The following is a 20,414-nucleotide window of genomic DNA, read 5'->3' on the forward strand; positions in this document are numbered from 1 at the left end:
GGGAGGGAGTGGACTACATGGGGAATAGGGGAGGGAGTGGACTACATGGGGAATAGGGGAGGGAGTGGACTACATGGGGAATAGGGGAGGGAGTGGACTACATGGGGAATAGGGGAAGTAGTCGACTACATGGGGAATCAGGGAGGTGGTGGACTACATGGGGAATAGGGGAGGGAGTGGACTATGTGGGGAATAGGGGAGGTAGTGGACTACATGGGGAGCTAGTGGACTACATGGGGAGCTAGTGGACTACATGGGAAATAGGGGAGGGAGTGGACTACGTGGGAAATAGGGGAGGGAGTGGACTACGTGGGGAATAGGGGAGGTAGTGGACTACATGGGGAGGTAGTGGACTACATGGGAAATAGGGGAGGGAGTGGACTACGTGTGGAATAGGGGAGGTAGTGGACTACATGGGGAGGTAGTGGACTACATGGGGAGGTAGTGGACTACATGGGGAATAGGGGAGGGAGTGGACTACATGGGGAATAGGGGAGGGAGTGGACTACATGGGGAGGTAGTGTACTACATGGGGAATAGGGGAGGGAGTGGACTACGTGGGGAATAGGGGAGGGAGTGGACTACGTGGGGAATAGGGGAGGTAGTGGACTACATGGGGAGCTAGTGGACTACATGGGGAATAGGGGTTGTCATATCAGACACAACCTTTTTGTTTATCCTTCAGCAATGAGGCAGAACATCGTGTTGAAGTGTCAGCTTAGTGTATTTATTTAATGGATTGTGGAGATGATTAAGTAGTGGTCTGTGTGTATAATGGTCTGTGTGTTAACTGCAGGTGTAGACTTCCAGATGCGTGCTGTGACACTGGGCTCCACCACCATCGCTCTTCAGCTCTGGGATACTGCAGGACAGGAGAGGTTAGTGTGTGTGTCAGTCAGTGGAAGGGGAGGACCATCCTCCTCAGTGAATTACAGATTTTTTTTTTTGGTGAAACAAAACGTTATACTTTTTAGATACAACTATAGTAAATATATTCACATCTCCAAATAATTGATTAAAACATACTGGTTTGCAATGAAGGGCTACAGTAGCCTCAACAGCACCATGGTGTAGCCGGAGGACAACTAGCTTCCGTCTTCCTCTGGGTACATTGACTTCAATACAAAACCTAGGAGGCTCAAGGTTCTCACCCCCTTCCATAGACTTACACAGTAATTATGACAACTTCCGGAGGACGTCCTCCAGCCTATCAGAACTCTTGCAGCATGAACTGACATGTTATTCACCCAATCAAAGGATCAGAGAATGATTCTAGTACTGAAAGCATAAGCTACAGCTAGCTAGAACTGCAGTGTATAAAATGTGGTGAGTAGTTGACTCAAAGAGAGAGAAAGACAATAGATGAACAGCTTTGAACAAATTCATTTCTTCAAAAATGAAAGAGGGAGCGAGAGCTAGCTATATTTTGTTGCGTATATCTTTTTCACTTTTACTTACTTAGCTAGCGAATGCAGCAAGCTAGTTTAGCCTACTCAAACACCTGACTCAAACAGAGAGGGATGCTATGTCGAGTCGCAATTCAACGGCTCAGACACGAGACGTATGTGGCAGGGTCTACAGGAAATCATGGACTACAAAAAGAAAAACAGCCACGTCACAGACACCCACGTCACGCTTCCAGACAAACTAAACACCTTCATTCCCTGCTTCGAGAATAATACAGTGAACCGTCGCTGCTAACAAAGACTGTGCCCACCCCTCTCCTTCTCCGTGGCCAACGTGATTATGACATTTAAACGTGTTAACCCTCGCAAAGCTGCTGGCCCGGACGACATCCCTAGCTGCATTCCTCAGAGCATGCGCAGACCAGCTGGCTGGTGTGTTTACGGACATATTCAATCGCTCCATATCCCGGTCTGTTGTCCCCACATGCTTCAAGATGGCTACCATTGTTCCTGTCCCCATGAAGGCAAAGATAACTGAACTAAATGACTATCGCCCCGTAGCACTTACTTCTGTCATCATGAAGGGCTTTGAGAGGCTAGTCAAGGATCACATCACCGCCACCTTACCGGCCAGCCTAGACCCACTTCAGTTTGCATACCGCCCCAACAGGTCCACAGATGACACAATCACAATCACACTGCACATTGCCCTATCTCATCTGGACAAGAGGAATACCTATGTAAGAATGCTGTTCATTGACTACAGCTCATTATTCAACACCATAGTACCCTCCAAGCTCATCATCATGCTGGAGGCCTTGGGTCTCAACCCCTCCCTGTGCAACTGGGACCTGGACTTTCTGACGGGCCACCCCCGGGTAGTGAAGGTAGGAAACAACATCTCCACCCCGCTGATCCTCAACACTGGGGCCCCACAAGGGTGCGTTCTCAGCCCTCTCCTGTACACCCTGTTCACCCATGACTGCGTGGCCATGCACGCCTCCAACTCAATCATCATGTTTGCAGACGACACAACAGTAATGGGCCTGATCACCAGCAACGACGAGACAGCCTACAGGGAGTAGGTGAGGGCACTCGGAGTGTGGTGTCAGGAAAACAACCTCTCACTCAACATCAACAAAACAAAGGAGATGACCGTGGACTTCAGGGAACAGCAGAGGGAGCACCCCCTTATCCACATCGACGGAACTGTAGTGGAGAAGGTGAAAAGTTTTAAGTTCCTCTGCATGCACATCACAGACAAACTGAAATGGTCCACTCACACAGACAGCGTGGTGAAGAAGGCGCAACAGCACCTCTTCAACCTCAGGAGGCTGAAGAAATTTGGCTTGTCACCAAAACCCTGACAAACCTTTACAGATGCACAATCGAGAGCATCCTGTTGGGCTGTATCAAAGCCTGGTACGGCAACTGCTCCGCCCTCAACCGCAAGGCTCTCCCGAGGGTGGTGCGGTCTGCACAACGCATCACCGTGGGCAAACTACCTTCCCTCCTGGACACCTACACCACCCGATGTCACAGGAAAGCCAAAAAGATAATGATAAAGATAATCAAGGACAACAACCACCCGAGCCACTGCCTGTTCACACTGCTACCATCCAGAAGGCGAGGTCAGTACAGGTGCATCAATGCTGGGACTGAGAGACTGAAAAACAGCTTCTATCTCAAGGCCATCAGACTGTTAAACAGCCATCACTAACATTGAGTGGCTGCTGCCAACATTGAGACCCAATCACTGACCACTTTAATAAATGTATCACTAGCCTCTTTAAATAATGCCACTTTAATAATGTTTACATATCTTACATTACTCATATCATATGTGTATATACCATATTTTATACTATCTACTGCACCTTGCCTATGTCGCTCGGCCATCACTCATCCATATACTTATATGTACATATTCTCATTCACTCCTTTACACTTGTGTGTATTAGGTAGCTGTTGGGGAATTGTTAGATTACTTGTTAGATATTTCTGCACAGTCGTAACTAGAAGCACAAGCATTTCGCTACACTCGCATTAACATCTGCATGTGACCAATAAAAATTGATTTGATTTGTTAGCTAGCTGGCTATGACTATCCAACACTGGAACTCTTCCAAGTGAAGGTAAGGTTTTGGTTTTACTAATTTATTGCCACCGGGGCCCGCCAGTGTAACTGCTAAACTGCTTACTGACTGTACTGCATGATTGTAGCGGGTTTACCAATGCGGTAGTTCTATTATCTATGGTGACAATGACGTTACTTTAGCTAATATGGTGACGATGACGTAGGCTGTGTGTTAGCAGTTATGGTATGAAGGTTTGGCTTGGAAAGGGTTTTTACGCCTGCTGATGTGTTTGTGCACTGAAGTCCACAAGCGAGGGGGAAAAGGTGAGAGGAGGAGAGCGAGTAGATGTGAGAAGTAATTGTATAATGATTAAAGGGATCATGCTGTTTGTATGTGGCTGCTATAAAAGTGAACTGTGTTTGCGTGTGATCAGGGGTGTATTCATTCCGCCGATTCTGTTGAAAAACATTTCTCAAATGGAACGAAACGGGGATAAACATACCTGAATATGTCCAATAGAAAGTCTTGTTTGCAACTGTTGGACTAATGATTACACCCTAGATCAGCTAGATGCAGACCAGAGAAGTGAGCAAGGCGGTATTGAATGTGTCACTGTCTGTCACCTTGATTACTAATATGTCTCTCGGCCTGTGCACCTATGTTGTAAACTTTCATTCATAGTCTAAGTTGTAGCAACCTCATGATGAGTACAGGGAAAATTAGAGTATAATGTAGTAGACTAAACCTATCAATGTTACATTGAAATGGGTGAATGGAATATAAATGACAGTCATCCAATATGCTGTAATAGAAATAAGGCCATGCTCATGGAAAATACTAATCCTCCCTCATCTTAAACGGCACCAACCGCCACTGGTCTGTGTGTGTGTGTGTGTGTGTGTGTGTGTGTGTGTGTGTGTGTGTGTGTGTGTGTGTGTGTGTGTGTGTGTCTGTGTGTGTGTGTGTGTGTGTTGCGTGTGTGTGTGTGTGTTGTGTGTGCGTAGTAATTTTGTCCTGTCTCTTTTCTTCATGTCCAAGGTTCCGCAGCATTACCCAGCAGTACTATCGCAAGGCTGATGGAATCCTCACCATGTATGACATCACTGACTCCGCCTCCTTCTCCGCGGTCAGAGAGTGGATGGACCTTGTGCAGGTGAGTGAATGGACAGGTGGAGGGGCGAATAAATTATTGAAGTATCTTGCATACAACCCCATCATGTGACAGGTTGTTGGGTAATATGAATTTGCATACAACCCCATCATGTGACAGGTTGTTGGGTAATATGAATTTGCATACAACCCCATCATGTGACAGGTTGTTGGGTAATATGAATTTGCATACAACCCCATCATGTGACAGGTTGTTGGGTAATATGAATTTGCATACAACCCCATCATGTGACAGGTTGTTGGGTAATATGAATTTGCATACAACCCCATCATGTGACAGGTTGTTGGGTAATATCTACAAACTGTATGACATGTCCTTTTGGCACTTATGGCATTTATGCAGGTGAATGAATGCTTTACTATAGTGTAAGATATTTAAGTTGTTTTTCAGTTTGATATTTAATGAAGTCAGAGTAGAGTAAGCAATTACATAATATGTCTGATCGTAACCTGTTAATTATATAATATGTATATGATAGTAACCTGTTAATTATATAATATGTCTGATAGTAACCTGTTAATTATATAATATGTCTGATAGTAACCTGTTAATTATATAATATGTATATGATAGTAACCTGTTAATTATATAATATGTCTGATAGTAACCTGTTAATTATATAATATGTATATGATAGTAACCTGTTAATTATATAATATGTATATGATAGTAACCTGTTAATTATATAATATGTCTGATAGTAACCTGTTAATTATATAATATGTCTGATAGTAACCTGTTAATTATATAATATGTCTGATAGTAACCTGTTAATTATATAATATGTATATGATAGTAACCTGTTAATTATATAATATGTCTGATAGTAACCTGTTAATTATATAATATGTCTGATAGTAACCTGTTAATTATATAATATGTCTGATAGTAACCTGTTAATTATATAATATGTATATGATAGTAACCTGTTAATTACATAATATGTCTATGATAGTAACCTGTTAATTATATAATATGTCTGATAGTAACCTGTTAATTACATAATATGTCTATGATAGTAACCTGTTAATTATATAATATGTCTGATAGTAACCTGTTAATTATATAATATGTATGATAGTAACCTGTTAATTACATAATATGTCTATGATAGTAACCTGTTAATTATATAATATGTCTGATAGTAACCTGTTAATTATATAATATGTATATGATAGTAACCTGTTAATTACATAATATGTCTATGATAGTAACCTGTTAATTATATAATATGTCTGATAGTAACCTGGTAATTATATAATATGTCTGATAGTAACCTGGTAATTATATAATATGTCTATGATAGTAACCTGTTAATTATATAATATGTATATGATAGTAACCTGTTAATTATATAATATGTCTATGATAGTAACCTGTTAATTATATAATATGTCTGATAGTAACCTGTTAATTATATAATATGTCTGATAGTAACCTATTAATTATATAATATGTCTATGATTGTCACGTCCTGGCCAGTATAAAGGTTAATTGTTATTGTAGTTTGGTCAGGACATGGCAGAGGGTATTTGTTTTATGTGGTTCGGGGTGGTGTTTTGGTAGAAGGGCGTTTGATTTATTATTTCCGGGTTTTTGGTTTATGGTCTATGTTTATGTGTTCTATGTGTAGTCTGGTTAATGTATTTCTATGTTAGGTTGATTGGGGTTTGGGACTCTCAATTGGAGGCAGGTGCTTCCTCGTTGCCACTGATTGAGAGTCCTATATATGGGTAATTGTTTGGTGTAGGTTTGGTGGGAGATTGTTTCTTGTTTAGCGTAAGTGAGCCTTTCAAGACTGTTCGTTGATCGTAAGTTTGTTTTGTTTGTTTGTTTGTTGTTCTGGTGTTCACTTGATTATAGTTTAAATAAACGTCAAGATGAGCATACACAGTCCTGCTGCATATTGGTCCTCCTTTACCAGCGACAACCGTGACAGAATCTCCCACCACAAAAGGACCAAGCAGCAGAGGAAGGAGCAGAGGGAATTTGAATTGGACAAACGGGAGAAATGGACATGGGAGCAAGTTATGGCCGGAGAGGGCCCATGGAAGAAATGGAGCAAAGACCGGGAATGCTACCGAGGAACACGACTGCCGATTAAACCCGAGAGGCAGCCCCAATATTTTTTTGGGGGGGGCATATGGGTAGTTTGGCGGGGCAAGTTTGGAGCCCCAGGCCAAATCCCCGGACTGTTTCTCAGAAGCCAGTTAATGGACAGGTCTCGTGCTTCGGGGTAATGAGTATTATGGCGAGGCCAAGTGTTTTTAGGCCAGTACGCGCTATACCAGCGCCCCGCATTTACCAAGGGGTAGTGGGCATTCAGCCAGAAAGGGCGATGCCAGGTTTAAGCTCGAGACCGCCTGTAAGCCTCCAAGGTCCTATATATCCTGTTCCCGCTCCACGCACTAGCCTAGAGGTGCGTGTTCCCAGTCTGGCACGTCCAGTACCAGCACCACGCACCAGGTTTCAAGTGCGTCACCCCAGTCCGACTCGTCCTGTTCCCGCTCCCCGCATTAGCCTGGAAGTGCGTGTTCCCAGACTGGCACGTCGAGTACCAGCACCACGCACCAGGTTTCAACTGCGTTAGCCCAGTCCGACTCGTCCTGTTCCCGCTCCCCGCACTAGCCTGGAGGTGCGTGTTCCCAGTCTGGCACGTGGAGTACCAGCACCACGCATCAGGTTTCAAGTGCATCAGCCCAGTCCGACTCGTCCTGTTCCCGCTCCCCGCACTAGCCTGGAGGTGCGTGTTCCCAGGCTGATAACCCCAGTACCAGCACCACGCACCAGGCATCCAGTGCGTCGGCTCAGTCAGAAGTCACCAGAGCTGCCCGTCAGTCAGGAGTCGCCAGAGCTGCCCGTCAGTCAGGAGTCGCCAGAGCTGCCCGTCAGTCAGGAGTCGCCAGAGCTGCCCGTCAGTCAGGAGTCGCCAGAGCTGCCCGTCAGTCAGGAGTCGCCAGAGCTGCCCGTCAGTCAGGAGTCGCCAGAGCTGCCCGTCAGTCAGGAGTCGCCAGAGCTGCCCGTCAGTCAGGAGTCGCCAGAGCTGCCCGTCAGTCAGGAGTCGCCAGAGCTGCCCGTCAGTCAGGAGTCGCCAGAGCTGCCCGTCAGTCAGGAGTCGCCAGAGCGGCCCGTCAGTCAGGAGTCGCCAGAGCGGCCCGACTGCCCGGAGACGTCAGAGCGGCCCGACTGCCCGGAGACGCCAGAGCGGCCCGACTGCCCGGAGATGCCAGAGCGGCCCGTCGGCCAGGATCAGCCAGAGCGGCCCGTCGGCCAGGATCAGCCAGAGCGGCCCATCTGCCCAGAGTCTGCTGATGACCAAAAATCAAGGGAGTCTAGCAGCAACCCTAAACTGAGTAAGCCTGACATTTCAGAACTTAAAGTAATTAACGGTTTAATTGATGAGTCTGCATACAGGGTGGAGAGGAGGAGGTCTGCCCATGATCCAGAGCAGGGGGAGTCTGCCTACGGTCCGAGGCTGATCGGGTCGGTCGGCACTCTGGAGGACAATAGGCCGGAGCCTGAACCACCATCTGCATAGGTGGGTTGGGGAGGGGCGGTGTAGCACAAGTGCCGTCGATGACGGCAGCCACCCTCCCTTCCCTCCCTTTAGTTTAGGGGGATTTTTGTTGTTGTTGTTGTTTGGGGTTTTTGTTATTCTTGAGGTGCTTCCGGGGTCTGCACCTTTAGGGGGGGGTACTGTCACGTCCTGGCCAGTATAAAGGTTAATTGTTATTGTAGTTTGGTCAGGACGTGGCAGAGGGTATTTGTTTTATGTGGTTCGGGGTGGTGTTTTGGTAGAAGGGCGTTTGATTTATTATTTCCGGGTTTTTGGTTTATGGTTTATGTGTTCTATGTGTAGTCTGGTTAATGTATTTCTATGTTAGGTTGATTGGGGTTTGGGACTCTCAATTGGAGGCAGGTGCTTCCTCGTTGCCTCTGATTGAGAGTCCTATATATGGGTAATTGTTTGGTGTAGGTTTGGTGGGAGATTGTTTCTTGTTTAGCGTAAGTGAGCCTTTCAAGACTGTTCGTTGATCATAAGTTTGTTTTGTTTGTTTGTTTGTTGTTCTGGTGTTCACTTGATTATAGTTTAAATAAACGTCAAGATGAGCATACACAGTCCTGCTGCATATTGGTCCTCCTTTACCAGCGACAACCGTGACAATGATAGTAACCTGTTAATTACATAATATGTCTGATAGTAACCTGTTAATTATATAATATGTATATGATAGTAACCTGTTAATTATATAATATGTCTGATAGTAACCTGTTGATTATATAATATGTCTGATAGTAACCTGTTAATTATATAATATGTCTATGATAGTAACCTGTTAATTATATAATATGTCTGATAGTAACCTGCTCCTCTTCTGTACTAGGAAAGGATGTCTGAGGGGGCGGTCCTGATGTTGCTGGGAAACAAAACGGACTTATCAGAAGCTCAGAAGAGGGAGGTTACCACCAGAGAGGGACAGCGATTGGCTGAGGTAAGATTATATTCTGATGACTGTTGAGTCTTAAGGACTTCTAATGGCTGAGGTTGTTTTTACTACTTGGTACATCTAAACTCAGCAAAAAAAGAAATGTCCTTTTTTCAGGACCCTGTCTTTCAAAGATAATTTGTAAAAATCAAAATAACTTCACAGATCTTCATTGTAAAGGGTTTAAACACTGTTTCCAATTGCTGGTTCAATGAACCATAAACAATTAATGAACATGCACCTGTGGAACGGTTGTTAAGACACTAACAGCTTACAGATGGTAGGCAATTAAGGTCACAGTTATGAAAACTTAGGACACTAAAGAGGCCTTTCTACGGACTCTGAAAAACACCAAAAGAAAGATGCCCAGGGTCCCTGCTAATCTGCCTGAACCTGCCTTAGGCATGCTGCAAGGAGGCATGAGGACTGCAGATGTGGCCAGGACAATAAATTGCAATGTCTGTACTGTGAGACGCCTAAGACAGCACTACAGGGAGACAGGACGGACAGCTGATCGTCCTCGCAGTGGCATACCACGTGTAACAACACCTGCACAGGATCGGTACATCCGAACATCATACCTGCGGGACAGGTACAGGATGGCAACAACAACTGCCCGAGTTACACCAGGAACGCACAAGCCCTCCATCAGTGCTCAGACTGTCCGCAATAGGCTGAGAGAGGCTGGACTGAGGGCTTGTAGGCCTGTTGTAAGGCAGGTCCTCACCAGACGTCAACGCCAACAACGTTGCTTAGGGGCACAAACCCACCGTCACTGGACCAGACAGGACTGGCAAAAAGTGCTCTTCACTGACGAGTCGCGGTTTCGTCTCACCAGGGGTGATGGTCGGATTTGCGTTTATCGTTGAAGGAATGAGCGTTACACCGAGGCCTGTACTCTGGAGCGGGATCGATTTGGAGGTGGAGGGTCCGTCATGGTCTGGGGCGGTGTGTCACAGCATCATCGGACTGAGCTTGTTGTCATTGCTGGCAATCTCAACGCTGTGCGTTACAAAAGGAAGACATCCTGCTCCCTCCTGTGGTACCCTTCCTGCAGGCTCATCCTGACATGACCCTCCACCATGACAATGCCACCAGCCATACTGCTCATTCTGTGCATGATTTCCTGCAAGACAGGAATGTCAATGTTCTGCCATGGCCAGCGAAGAGCCCGGATCTCAATCCCATTGAGCACGTCTGGGACCTGTTGGATCGGAGGGTGAGGGCTAGTGCCATTCCCCCCAGAAATGTCCGGGAACTTGCAGGTGCCTTGGTGGAAGAGTGGGGTAACATCTCACAGCAAGTACTGTCAAATCTGGTGCAGTCCATGAGGAGGAGATGCACTGCAGTACTTAATTAATGCAGCTGGTGGCCACACCAGATACTGACTGTTACTTTTGATTTTGACCCCCCCTTTGTTCAGGGACACATTATTCAATTTCTGTTAGTCACATGTCTGTGGAACTTGTTCAGTTTATGTCTCAGTTGTTGAATCTTGTTATGTTCATATAAATATTTACACATGTTAAGTTTGCTGAAAATAAATGCAGTTGACAGTGACAGGACTTTTCTTTTTTTGCTGAGTTTATATTTAGATTGGTTTACTACTAGTTTACTATGTTTACTACAATGTAACTACTATTGCACATCTATATTCAGTTTAGTTTACTATGTGTGCTACTATAACTACTGTGTACTTCTATATTTAGTTTAGTTTACTGTGTACTACTATAACTACTGTGTACTTCTGTATTTAGTTTAGTTTACTGTGTACTACTATAACTACTGTGTACTCCTATGTACTCTATGTTTAGTTTAGTCTACGGTGTACTTTGTTTAGTGTACGGTGTACTTTATGTTTAGTTTAGTGTACTGTGTACTCTATGTTTAGTTTAGTGTACTGTGTAACTACTATTTACTTCTATGTTTAGTAATGTCAGATAGTTCAGTCTAAACATGTCTGTTGAAATGTCTAACAGTGTGTGTCCTATTGTGTGGTGATGTTGTGTCCTGTTGTGTTTTCTCTACAGCAGGACAATGCAGTGTTCTATGAGTGTAGTGCAAGGAGTGGATACAACATAGAGGAACTGATGACACAGCTGGCGTGGTATGTAGGACATCATTACAGCTGGCGTGGTATGTACTGTAGGACATCATTACAGCTGGCGTGGGTACTGTAGGACATCATTACAGCTGGCGTGGTATGTAGGACATCATTACAGCTGGAGTGGTATGTACTGTAGGACATCATTACAGCTGGCGTGGTATGTAGGACATCATTACAGCTGGAGTGGTATGTAGGACATCATTACAGCTGGCGTGGTATGTAGGACATCATTACAGCTGGAGTGGTATGTAGGACATCATTACAGCTGGCGTGGTATGTACTGTAGGACATCATTACAGCTGGCGTGGTATGTAGGGACATCATTACAGCTGGCGTGGTATGTACTGTAGGACATCATTACAGCTGGAGTGGTATGTACTGTAGGACATCATTACAGCTGGCGTGGTATGTACTGTAGGACATCATTACAGCTGGCGTGGTATGTACTGTAGGACATCATTACAGCTGGTGTGGTATGTAGGACATCATTACAGTTGGAGTGGTATGTACTGTAGGACATCATTACAGCTGGAGTGGTATGTACTGTAGGACATCATTGCAGCTGGTGTGGTATGTACTGTAGGACATCATTACAGCTGGTGTGGTATGTAGGACATCATTACAGCTGGCGTGGTATGTAGGACATCATTACAGCTGGCGTGGTATGTAGGACATCATTACAGCTGGAGTGGTATGTAGGACATCATTACAGCTGGCGTGGTATGTAGGACATCATTACAGCTGGCGTGGTATGTACTGTAGGACATCATTACAGCTGGTGTGGTATGTAGGACATCATTACAGCTGGAGTGGTATGTACTGTAGGACATCATTACAGCTGGTGTGGTATGTAGGACATCATTACAGCTGGAGTGGTATGTACTGTAGGACATCATTACAGCTGGCGTGGTATGTACTGTAGGACATCATTACAGCTGGAGTGGTATGTACTGTAGGACATCATTACAGCTGGCGTGGTATGTAGGACATCATTACAGCTGGCGTGGGTACTGTAGGACATCATTACAGCTGGCGTGGTATGTAGGACATCATTACAGCTGGAGTGGTATGTAGGACATCATTACAGCTGGCGTGGGTACTGTAGGACATCATTACAGCTGGCGTGGTATGTACTGTAGGACATCATTACAGCTGGTGTGGTATGTAGGACTTCATTACAGCTGGCGTGGTATGTAATGTAGGACTTCATTACAGCTGGCGTGGTATGTACTGTAGGACATCATTACAGCTGGAGTGGTATGTAGGACATCATTACAGCTGGAGTGGTATGTAGGACATCATTACAGCTGGAGTGGTATGTACTGTAGGACATCATTACAGCTGGAGTGGTATGTACTGTAGGACATCATTACAGCTGGTGTGGTATGTAGGACATCATTACAGCTGGAGTGGTATGTAGGACATCATTACAGCTGGCGTGGTATGTACTGTAGGACATCATTACAGCTGGCGTGGTATGTAGGACATCATTACAGCTGGTGTGGTATGTACTGTAGGACATCATTACAGCTGGCGTGGTATGTACTGTAGGACATCATTACAGCTGGCGTGGTATGTAGGACATCATTACAGCTGGTGTGGTATGTAGGACATCATTACAGTTGGAGTGGTATGTACTGTAGGACATCATTACAGCTGGTGTGGTATGTAGGACATCATTACAGCTCACTGCACCCCCTCATAGACCGACATTATACTAAAGTCACTTTACTTGACACCCAGATTCATAACACCTGTTTTATACTTTCTTGATAAATGGCTTTAAGCTATATCACAGCCATCTTGCCACAATAAATGAATTACACACAACGTTTGGTTTAGGACTCCAGCACTGCAGGCGGCGATAAATCACCAATGTTAGCTTTTTGCTTTTTTTTCAAACACAAAATAATTAGAAAATGCACTGCTTTAAAATGGAGCTAGCCTCAATGGCGCTGCTCATGCTGGCACAGAAGCCATAATGGCGCAGACACAAAGATAAGTCCTCTATCTATCTCTATGGTGGTGACAGCAAAAGTCATCTTGTCCGCTCCGCTGCAAGACAGTGTTTACTCCACAGGTATACATTGACCTTTCTGATTATAGTCTCTCTCAACCCAGTATCACTTTAAAAGCGTCAGTCTGTGATCCTTTTAGCGAAAATATTATCTTTACCGAAACATCTCTATTATATTTTCTTCTCTCCATAGGTTGTTATCGGCCCAGCAGGATCAGCAATGTGAGGAGACTCTCCATCTGTCAGCTGACCACTCCAACAAAGACAACAGGAAGAGCTGCTGCAAGTAGGACAGGAACATAGAGCTAGAAAGAGGGTTTATCTTTGTATCTGTGTCATAATGGCTGTTGTGACATCATGGGCAGTGCCATTGAGGACTTTCTCCATTTTTAAAGTGGTCAATTTTCTTCTTATTTTGTGTTTACAAAAAGCATTAAGCTATACTGAACAAAAATATAAACACAACATGTAAAGTGTTGGTCCCATGTTTCATGAGCTGAAAAAGATCCCAGAAATGTTCCATATGCACAAAAAGCTTATTTCTCTGAAATGTTGTGCCCAAATTTGTTTACATCCCTGTTAGCGAGCATTTCTCCTTTAGCCAAGATAATCCATCCACCTAACAGGTGTGATATAACAAGAAGCTGATTAAAATGCATGATCATTACACAGGTGCACCTTGTGCTGGGGACAATAAAAGGCCTCTCCAAAATGTGCAGTTTTGTCACACAACACAATGCCACAGATGTCTCAAGTTGTGAGGGAGCATGCAATTAGCATGCTGACTGCAGAAATGTCCACCAGAGCTGTTGCCGGAGAATTAAATGTTCATTTATCACCATAAACCGACTCCAATGTCATTTTAGAAAATTTGGCAGTACGTCCATCTGGCCTCACAATCACAAACTACTTGTAACCACGCCAGCCCAGGACCTCCACATCTGTCTTTTTCACGTGTGGGATCGTCTGAGACCAGCCACCCGGACAGCTGATGAACATGAATCAGACGATGATTCAGTAAAATTGTTGAAATTGTTGCATGTTGCGTTTTTATATTTTTGTCCAGTGTAATATTGGTGATTTAGCGCTGCCTGCAGTGCTGAAGTTTTGAACCATTTATTTTATTGGGGGAAAATGCATTCATTTATTGTGGCCAATAGATGGCAGTAATATAACGTAAAGCTATTTAAAAATTATAGGTAACCCACTTTGAAGAAGAAGGCAATGCTCTGATCATTGACTGATCACTCCCAACCCATAGAAATCCCCACCCAAGTGACTACTTTAAAATGGCGAAAGCCCTCAATGACAATGCCCATGCTAAAATGGGTTCTAATCCATCCAGAGTCCTCTATCTACTTCTATGGACAGGAAATGGTAGGGACTCATCCATGGTCCAAAGCTGATCTAGCAACATGTGTATGCGAGAGCGAACAGTGAGATTAGGGTACAATACCATTAACCTAAGCACTTTAAAATACCCTTCTTCACTGTGTATTTTACAGGTGTATGTGGGCCTATAAAACACTGTTAGACATATACAGTAAATACATCAACAGTTCTGATGAAGTTTACTGTAAATATATTATATAGACTGCTACAACATTGTCTATGTAAATATGTTTACTGTAAATATATTATATATTCTACAATGTTGTCTATGTAAATATGTTTACTGTAAATGTATTCTATAGACTGCTACAACTGTCTATGTAAATATGTTTACTGTAAATATATTATATATTCTACAATGTTGTCTATGTAAATATGTTTACTGTAATGTATTCTATACACTGCTACAACATTGTCTATGTAAATATTGTTGTTGTGTGATACTAATAAAGACAGTTATTGGTAAGTGACTGTACGTCCTCTGTACTTCTGCATCAAATCTCTTCCCTTCAGCCTCTGTGTACTTTATTATTTTAGTGCTTGGCAACTATTGACCAAAAAGTCAAGTACACTAGCCTGCTAGTAACAGCCTGCTGGTGGTAACAGCCTGCTAGTAACAGCCTGGTGGTGGTAACAGCCTGCTAGTAACAGCCTGCTGGTGGTAACAGCCTGCTAGTAACAGCCTGGTGGTGGTAACAGCCTGCTAGTAACAGCCTGGTGGTGGTAACAGCCTGCTAGTAACAGCCTGGTGGTGGTAACAGCCTGCTAGTAACAGCCTGGTGGTGGTAACAGCCTGCTAGTAACAGCCTGGTGGTGGTAACAGCCTGCTGGTGGTGGTAACAGCCTGGTGGTGGTGGTAACAGCCTGGTGGTGGTGGTAACAGCCTGGTGGTGGTAACAGCCTGGTGGTGGTGGTAACAGCCTGGTGGTGGTGGTAACAGCCTGGTGCTGGTGGTAACAGCCTGGTGCTGGTGGTAACAGCCTGGTGCTGGTGGTAACAGCCTGGTGGTGGTGGTAACAGCCTGGTGGTGGTGGTAACAGCCTGGTGGTGGTGGTAACAGCCTGGTGCTGGTGGTAACAGCCTGGTGCTGGTGGTAACAGCCTGGTGGTGGTGGTAACAGCCTGGTGGTGGTGGTAACAGCCTGGTGGTGGTGGTAACAGCCTGGTGGTGGTGGTAACAGCCTGGTGGTGGTGGTAACAGTCTGGTGGTGGTGGTAACAGCCTGCTGGTGGTGGTAATAGCCTGCTGGTGGTGGTAATAGCCTGCTGGTGGTGGTAACAGCCTGGTGGTGGTGGTAACAGCCTGGTGCTGGTGGTAACAGCCTGGTGGTGGTGGTAACAGCCTGGTGGTGGTGGTGGTAACAGCCTGGTGGTGGTGGTAACAGCCTGCTCTTTTCTTAGCCTGTGATCTGTCTGTTCCTCCTCACCTCTCTGCCGTTGGCTTGTCTTACCTCTCAGCTGTCTGCTTGTCTTCCCTCTAAGCTGTCTGCTTGTCTTACCTCTCAGCTGTCTGCTTGTCTTACCTCTAAGGTGTCTGCTTGTCTTACCTCTCGGCTGTCTGCTTGTCTTCCCTCTCGGCTGTCTGCTTGTCTTCCCTCTCAGCTGTCTGCTTGTCTTACCTCTCAGCTGTCTGCTTGTCTTACCTCTCGGCTGTCTGCTTGTCTTACCTCTCAGCTGTCTGCTTGTCTTACCTCTCAGCTGTCTGCTTGTCTTACCTCTCAGCTGTCTGCTTGTCTTACCTCTCGGCTGTCTGCTTGTCTTACCTCTCAGCTGTCTGCTTGTCTTACCTCTAAGCTGTCTGCTTGTCTTACCTCTCGGCTGTCTGCTTGTCTTCCCTCTCAGCTGTCTGCTTGTCTTACCTCTCGGCTGTCTGCTTGTCTTACCTCTCGGCTGTCTGCTTGTCTTACCTCTCAGCCGTTGGCTTGTCTTACCTCTCAGCTAAAAGGGGCACGGCAGAGCAGGAGCTTATATCAGAGTGTCCGCTGAGAGCTCAGCCAGTTGCTCATAACCTTCACAGGGATCAAACAGACAGACAGACAGACAGACAGACAGACAGACAGACAGACAGACAGACAGACAGACAGACAGACAGACAGACAGACAGACAGACAGACAGACAGACAGACAGACAGACAGACAGACAGACAGTACCACAGCCGTGACAGTGGAGTAGAGAGCGGAACATTTCACAGTCTCTGGTACGACTGTTCACCTCCAGAGGGGTGAGGAGGATTTGCAGTTTGAGTTCAGGTAAGAGTCTTCACTTTTACTTCCCAACCACCTTTATTCACCCAAGGACATGGACATAGTCAGAATGTGACGTGATATGTTGCTGCTAGAGATGGACAACATTTAGAGACGGACAGGAATTTACACAGAGTTTACATAAATTATATACAAAATAGATCAAATGAACATAGAGTTGTAGGAGAATGAACATAGAACTGTAGGAGAATGAACAGCGGACATAGAAATATACAGAGGATATACACATTTACAGTATCAACATACATATCTATATAAATATCAATATGCTGAGAGATTAACAGAGTTCAGATACAGTATAGTACAGTTATTATGGGTACAGTTCAGATACAGTATAGTACAGTTATTATGGGTACAGTTAAAATACAGTATAGTACAGTTATTATGGGTACAGTTCAGATACAGTATAGTACAGTTACTATGGGTACAGTTAAAATACAGTATAGTACAGTTATTATGGGTACAGTTCAGATACAGTATAGTACAGTTATTATGGGTACAGTTCAGATACAGTATAGTACAGTTATTATGGGTACAGTTCAGATACAGTATAGTACAGTTATTATGGGTACAGTTCAGATACAGTATAGTACAGTTATTATAAAGTTCAGAGATCAAATAGTGTGCCTGCTTCTATTCATAGGGAGATGACAAAGAGGCACGGGACATTTTCCCATGACACGAGGGTGGTTTACAGTTACATGATATGACTTAGTGAAGTGTGAAGGGATATTGTTTAGACTGATGTTTACACTTTAAGTTAAAAGTTAAACTACGAACCCCGTTGAGAAGATTATAGGTCGGTACATGTTGGATTTGTTTTTGTGTCTCCTCTGATATTATGACTACACTATTTTGATCATTTGAACAGGCGTAAACACATTGACTGACAACTTGTTGATGCTGCGTGATGTCTCAATGCCCCGTTATTGCTAAATCTAAGCTGGCACAACCTATATGACTTAGTGAACCATTGCCGAAGAAAGAGCCTCAAGAGCCGTAATAACAAATTAGCGTACAAAACCTCACACTAGTCATAGACAGATCAATCAGCTGTATTTTCTTGTGTGCAGTTTGTACGCTTGTTTTTTGGATACTAGTTGTTACTGACATTTCTCTAAAACAGGCTGTAGGCTACATGTGCTCCACCAAGTCAGAACAGTAAGTTATGAGGGAGAAAGGGACCAAATTATTAGGGTGCGGCACATGGGCTACTAACATCTTACTACACAACATACACTTAGTATTACTTTATTAGCTACAGTATACATATCTCCCTGGCATATTACATAATTTATGCAGCGGCATTCAATACATTTTTGCACTCACCTTCTTGTGCTGTGCTTACTAGAACAGGAAGGTGGCGTGGCGGTCCTTCCTGTGGGCAAATTTTGTCAACAAACTTTGTCATCAAAGTCTGCCATTCTCTGGATTAATGAGTAATGTTTATGACCAATGGCCGATGAGCACCAATACGTTTATCTATAATATCTCTTTATATGACAAGGATTGAAAAGGATTTGCCAGTAGATTGACGACATGATTCATGATGATGACTGCTTGTCTAGCTTACTAGCTAAGATTTTGAAAGTATGATGTTGACATGATCAGCCCAATCAAAGCTACGGTAGATAAAACATGATGTGATGTCATTTTATCTGTGGCCAAAGACCTTGAGCCTTCTTGGATGGGCACTTCTAATGTAAATCACGGGCAGCACCCAAGGGGCATGAACTGCCATGCTCTCCTTATAGAATTTGCGGTGACGTAGTGTCCCCCATGAGTGACAGAAGACTGAGCCAATCACAGCGTAACTAGAGAACATGACCAACCCTGCGATCTGTATTTTCCGCTGGCTGCCCCACCACCACCACCACAGAAAGCACTGAGCTAGACTGAAACACCTGCATTTTGGAGCTGCCTTACTCAAGAAAACATAACAGATACCATGTATAGAGGCTTTATTAACTAAATTATACATTTTTTTTACATTGTTTGCAAACTGATATGTGACACGTATTTATGGCAAAATAACATACAAAAAAGCATGTTCTTTTTTTTTTTTTTGCTGAACAGGTCAGACTCAAAACCCCCACCTGCCCTGAACGATGGGTCGCCACTGTTGATCATAGTCTGTAAATCTGTTCTGTGGCTGTAGTCTCTGTAATCCCACACCTAGGACAATATTTTTGGTTTTATGTGGGAGGCAACCTGTCTTCCAAGGGAGACTAGCTGCAGAAGTGAACAAAACAATATAAACTCAACATGTAAAGTGTTGGTCCCATGTTTCATGAGCTGAAATAAAAAGATCCCAGAAATGTTCCATATGCACAAAACCCTTATATCTCTCAAATTTTGTGCACAAATTTGTTTACATCCCTGTTGGTGAGCACTTCTCTTTTGCAAAGATAATCCATCCACCTGACGGGTGTGGCATATCAAGAAGCTGATAAAACAGCGTGATCATCATTACATAGGTGCACCTTGTGCTGGGGGGCAATAAAAGTGTGGATTTTTGTCACACAACACAATGCCAAAGATGTCTACAGATTTGAGGGAGCATGCAGTTGGCATGCTGACTGCAGAAATGTCCACCAGAGCTGTTGCTGAGAATTGAATGTTCATTTATCTACCATGAGCCGCCTCCAACATTGTTTTAGAGAATTTCGCGGTACATCCAATTGGCGTCACAACCGCAGACCATGTGTATGGCGTCGAGTGGGCGATGTCAACGTGGGAACAGAGTGCCCCATGGTGGCAGTGGGGTTATGGTATGGGCAGGCATAAGCTACAGACAACGAACACAATTGCATTTTATTGATGGCAATTCAATGCATAGAGATACCGTGATGAGATCCTGAGGCCCATTGTCGTGCCATTCATCCGCCGCCATCACCTCATGTTTCAGCATGATAATGCACGGCCCCATGTCACAAGGATCTGTACACAATTCCTGAAAGCTGAAAATGTTCCAGTTCTTCCATGGCCTGCATACTCACCAGACATGATACCCATTGAGCATGTTTGGGATGCTCTGGATTGACGTGTACGACAGCGTGTTCCAGTTCCCACCAATATCCAGAAATTTCACACAGCCATTGAAGAGGAGTCGGACAACGTTCCGCAGGCCACAATCAACAGCCTGTGAAGGAGATGTGTCACGTTGCATGAGGCAAATGGTGGTCACACCAGATACTGACTGGTTTTCTGATCCACACCCCTACCTTTTTTCTTTAAGGTATCTTTGACCAACAGATGCATATCTGTATTCCCAGTCATCTAAAATCCATAGATTATTTATTTATTTCAATTGACTATTTATTTCAATTGACTGATTTCATTATATGAACTGTAAACTCAGGAATAATCTTTGAAATTGTTGCATGTTGCGTTTAATATTTTTGTAAATTCGATTTACTAAAAAGACCAAACTTAACAAAAATAGATATTAAATAGACCAATCTTAAAAATAACACGTGTATGTTCTCTTGTT

The 20,414-nt window shown here is 44.2% G+C and overlaps 2 protein-coding genes across 5 annotated transcripts in view; both read left to right on the top strand.

The window, feature by feature from the left end:
- The window catches only part of cracr2b (calcium release activated channel regulator 2B), a 37,022-nt gene extending 21,898 nt beyond the window's left edge, over nucleotides 1-15,124 (top strand). For all 3 annotated transcript variants that reach the window (XM_045706013.2, XM_045706011.2, XM_082968200.1), the window contains 5 exons: nucleotides 797-878; nucleotides 4,523-4,637; nucleotides 9,041-9,148; nucleotides 11,173-11,249; nucleotides 13,460-15,124. In XM_045706013.2, coding sequence (XP_045561969.2) covers nucleotides 797-878; nucleotides 4,523-4,637; nucleotides 9,041-9,148; nucleotides 11,173-11,249; nucleotides 13,460-13,556 — 479 coding nt within the window. In that variant the 3' untranslated portion in view covers nucleotides 13,557-15,124. The remainder of the gene's footprint in view (nucleotides 1-796; nucleotides 879-4,522; nucleotides 4,638-9,040; nucleotides 9,149-11,172; nucleotides 11,250-13,459) is intronic.
- A 1,516-nt stretch (nucleotides 15,125-16,640) lies between these two features.
- Nucleotides 16,641-20,414, top strand: part of LOC106591712 (CD151 antigen) — a 35,955-nt gene continuing 32,181 nt past the window's right edge. Inside the window, exon 1 of one of the 2 annotated variants that reach the window (XM_045706352.2) lies at nucleotides 16,641-16,906. The gene's annotated coding sequence lies outside the window, so the exon portion shown is untranslated. The remainder of the gene's footprint in view (nucleotides 16,907-20,414) is intronic. The other variant, XM_045706351.2, reaches the window with a different exon arrangement.

Source organism: Salmo salar, chromosome 23, assembly GCF_965601325.2.
Source record: "Salmo salar chromosome 23, fSalSal1, whole genome shotgun sequence".
Lineage (NCBI taxonomy): Eukaryota > Metazoa > Chordata > Actinopteri > Salmoniformes > Salmonidae > Salmo > Salmo salar.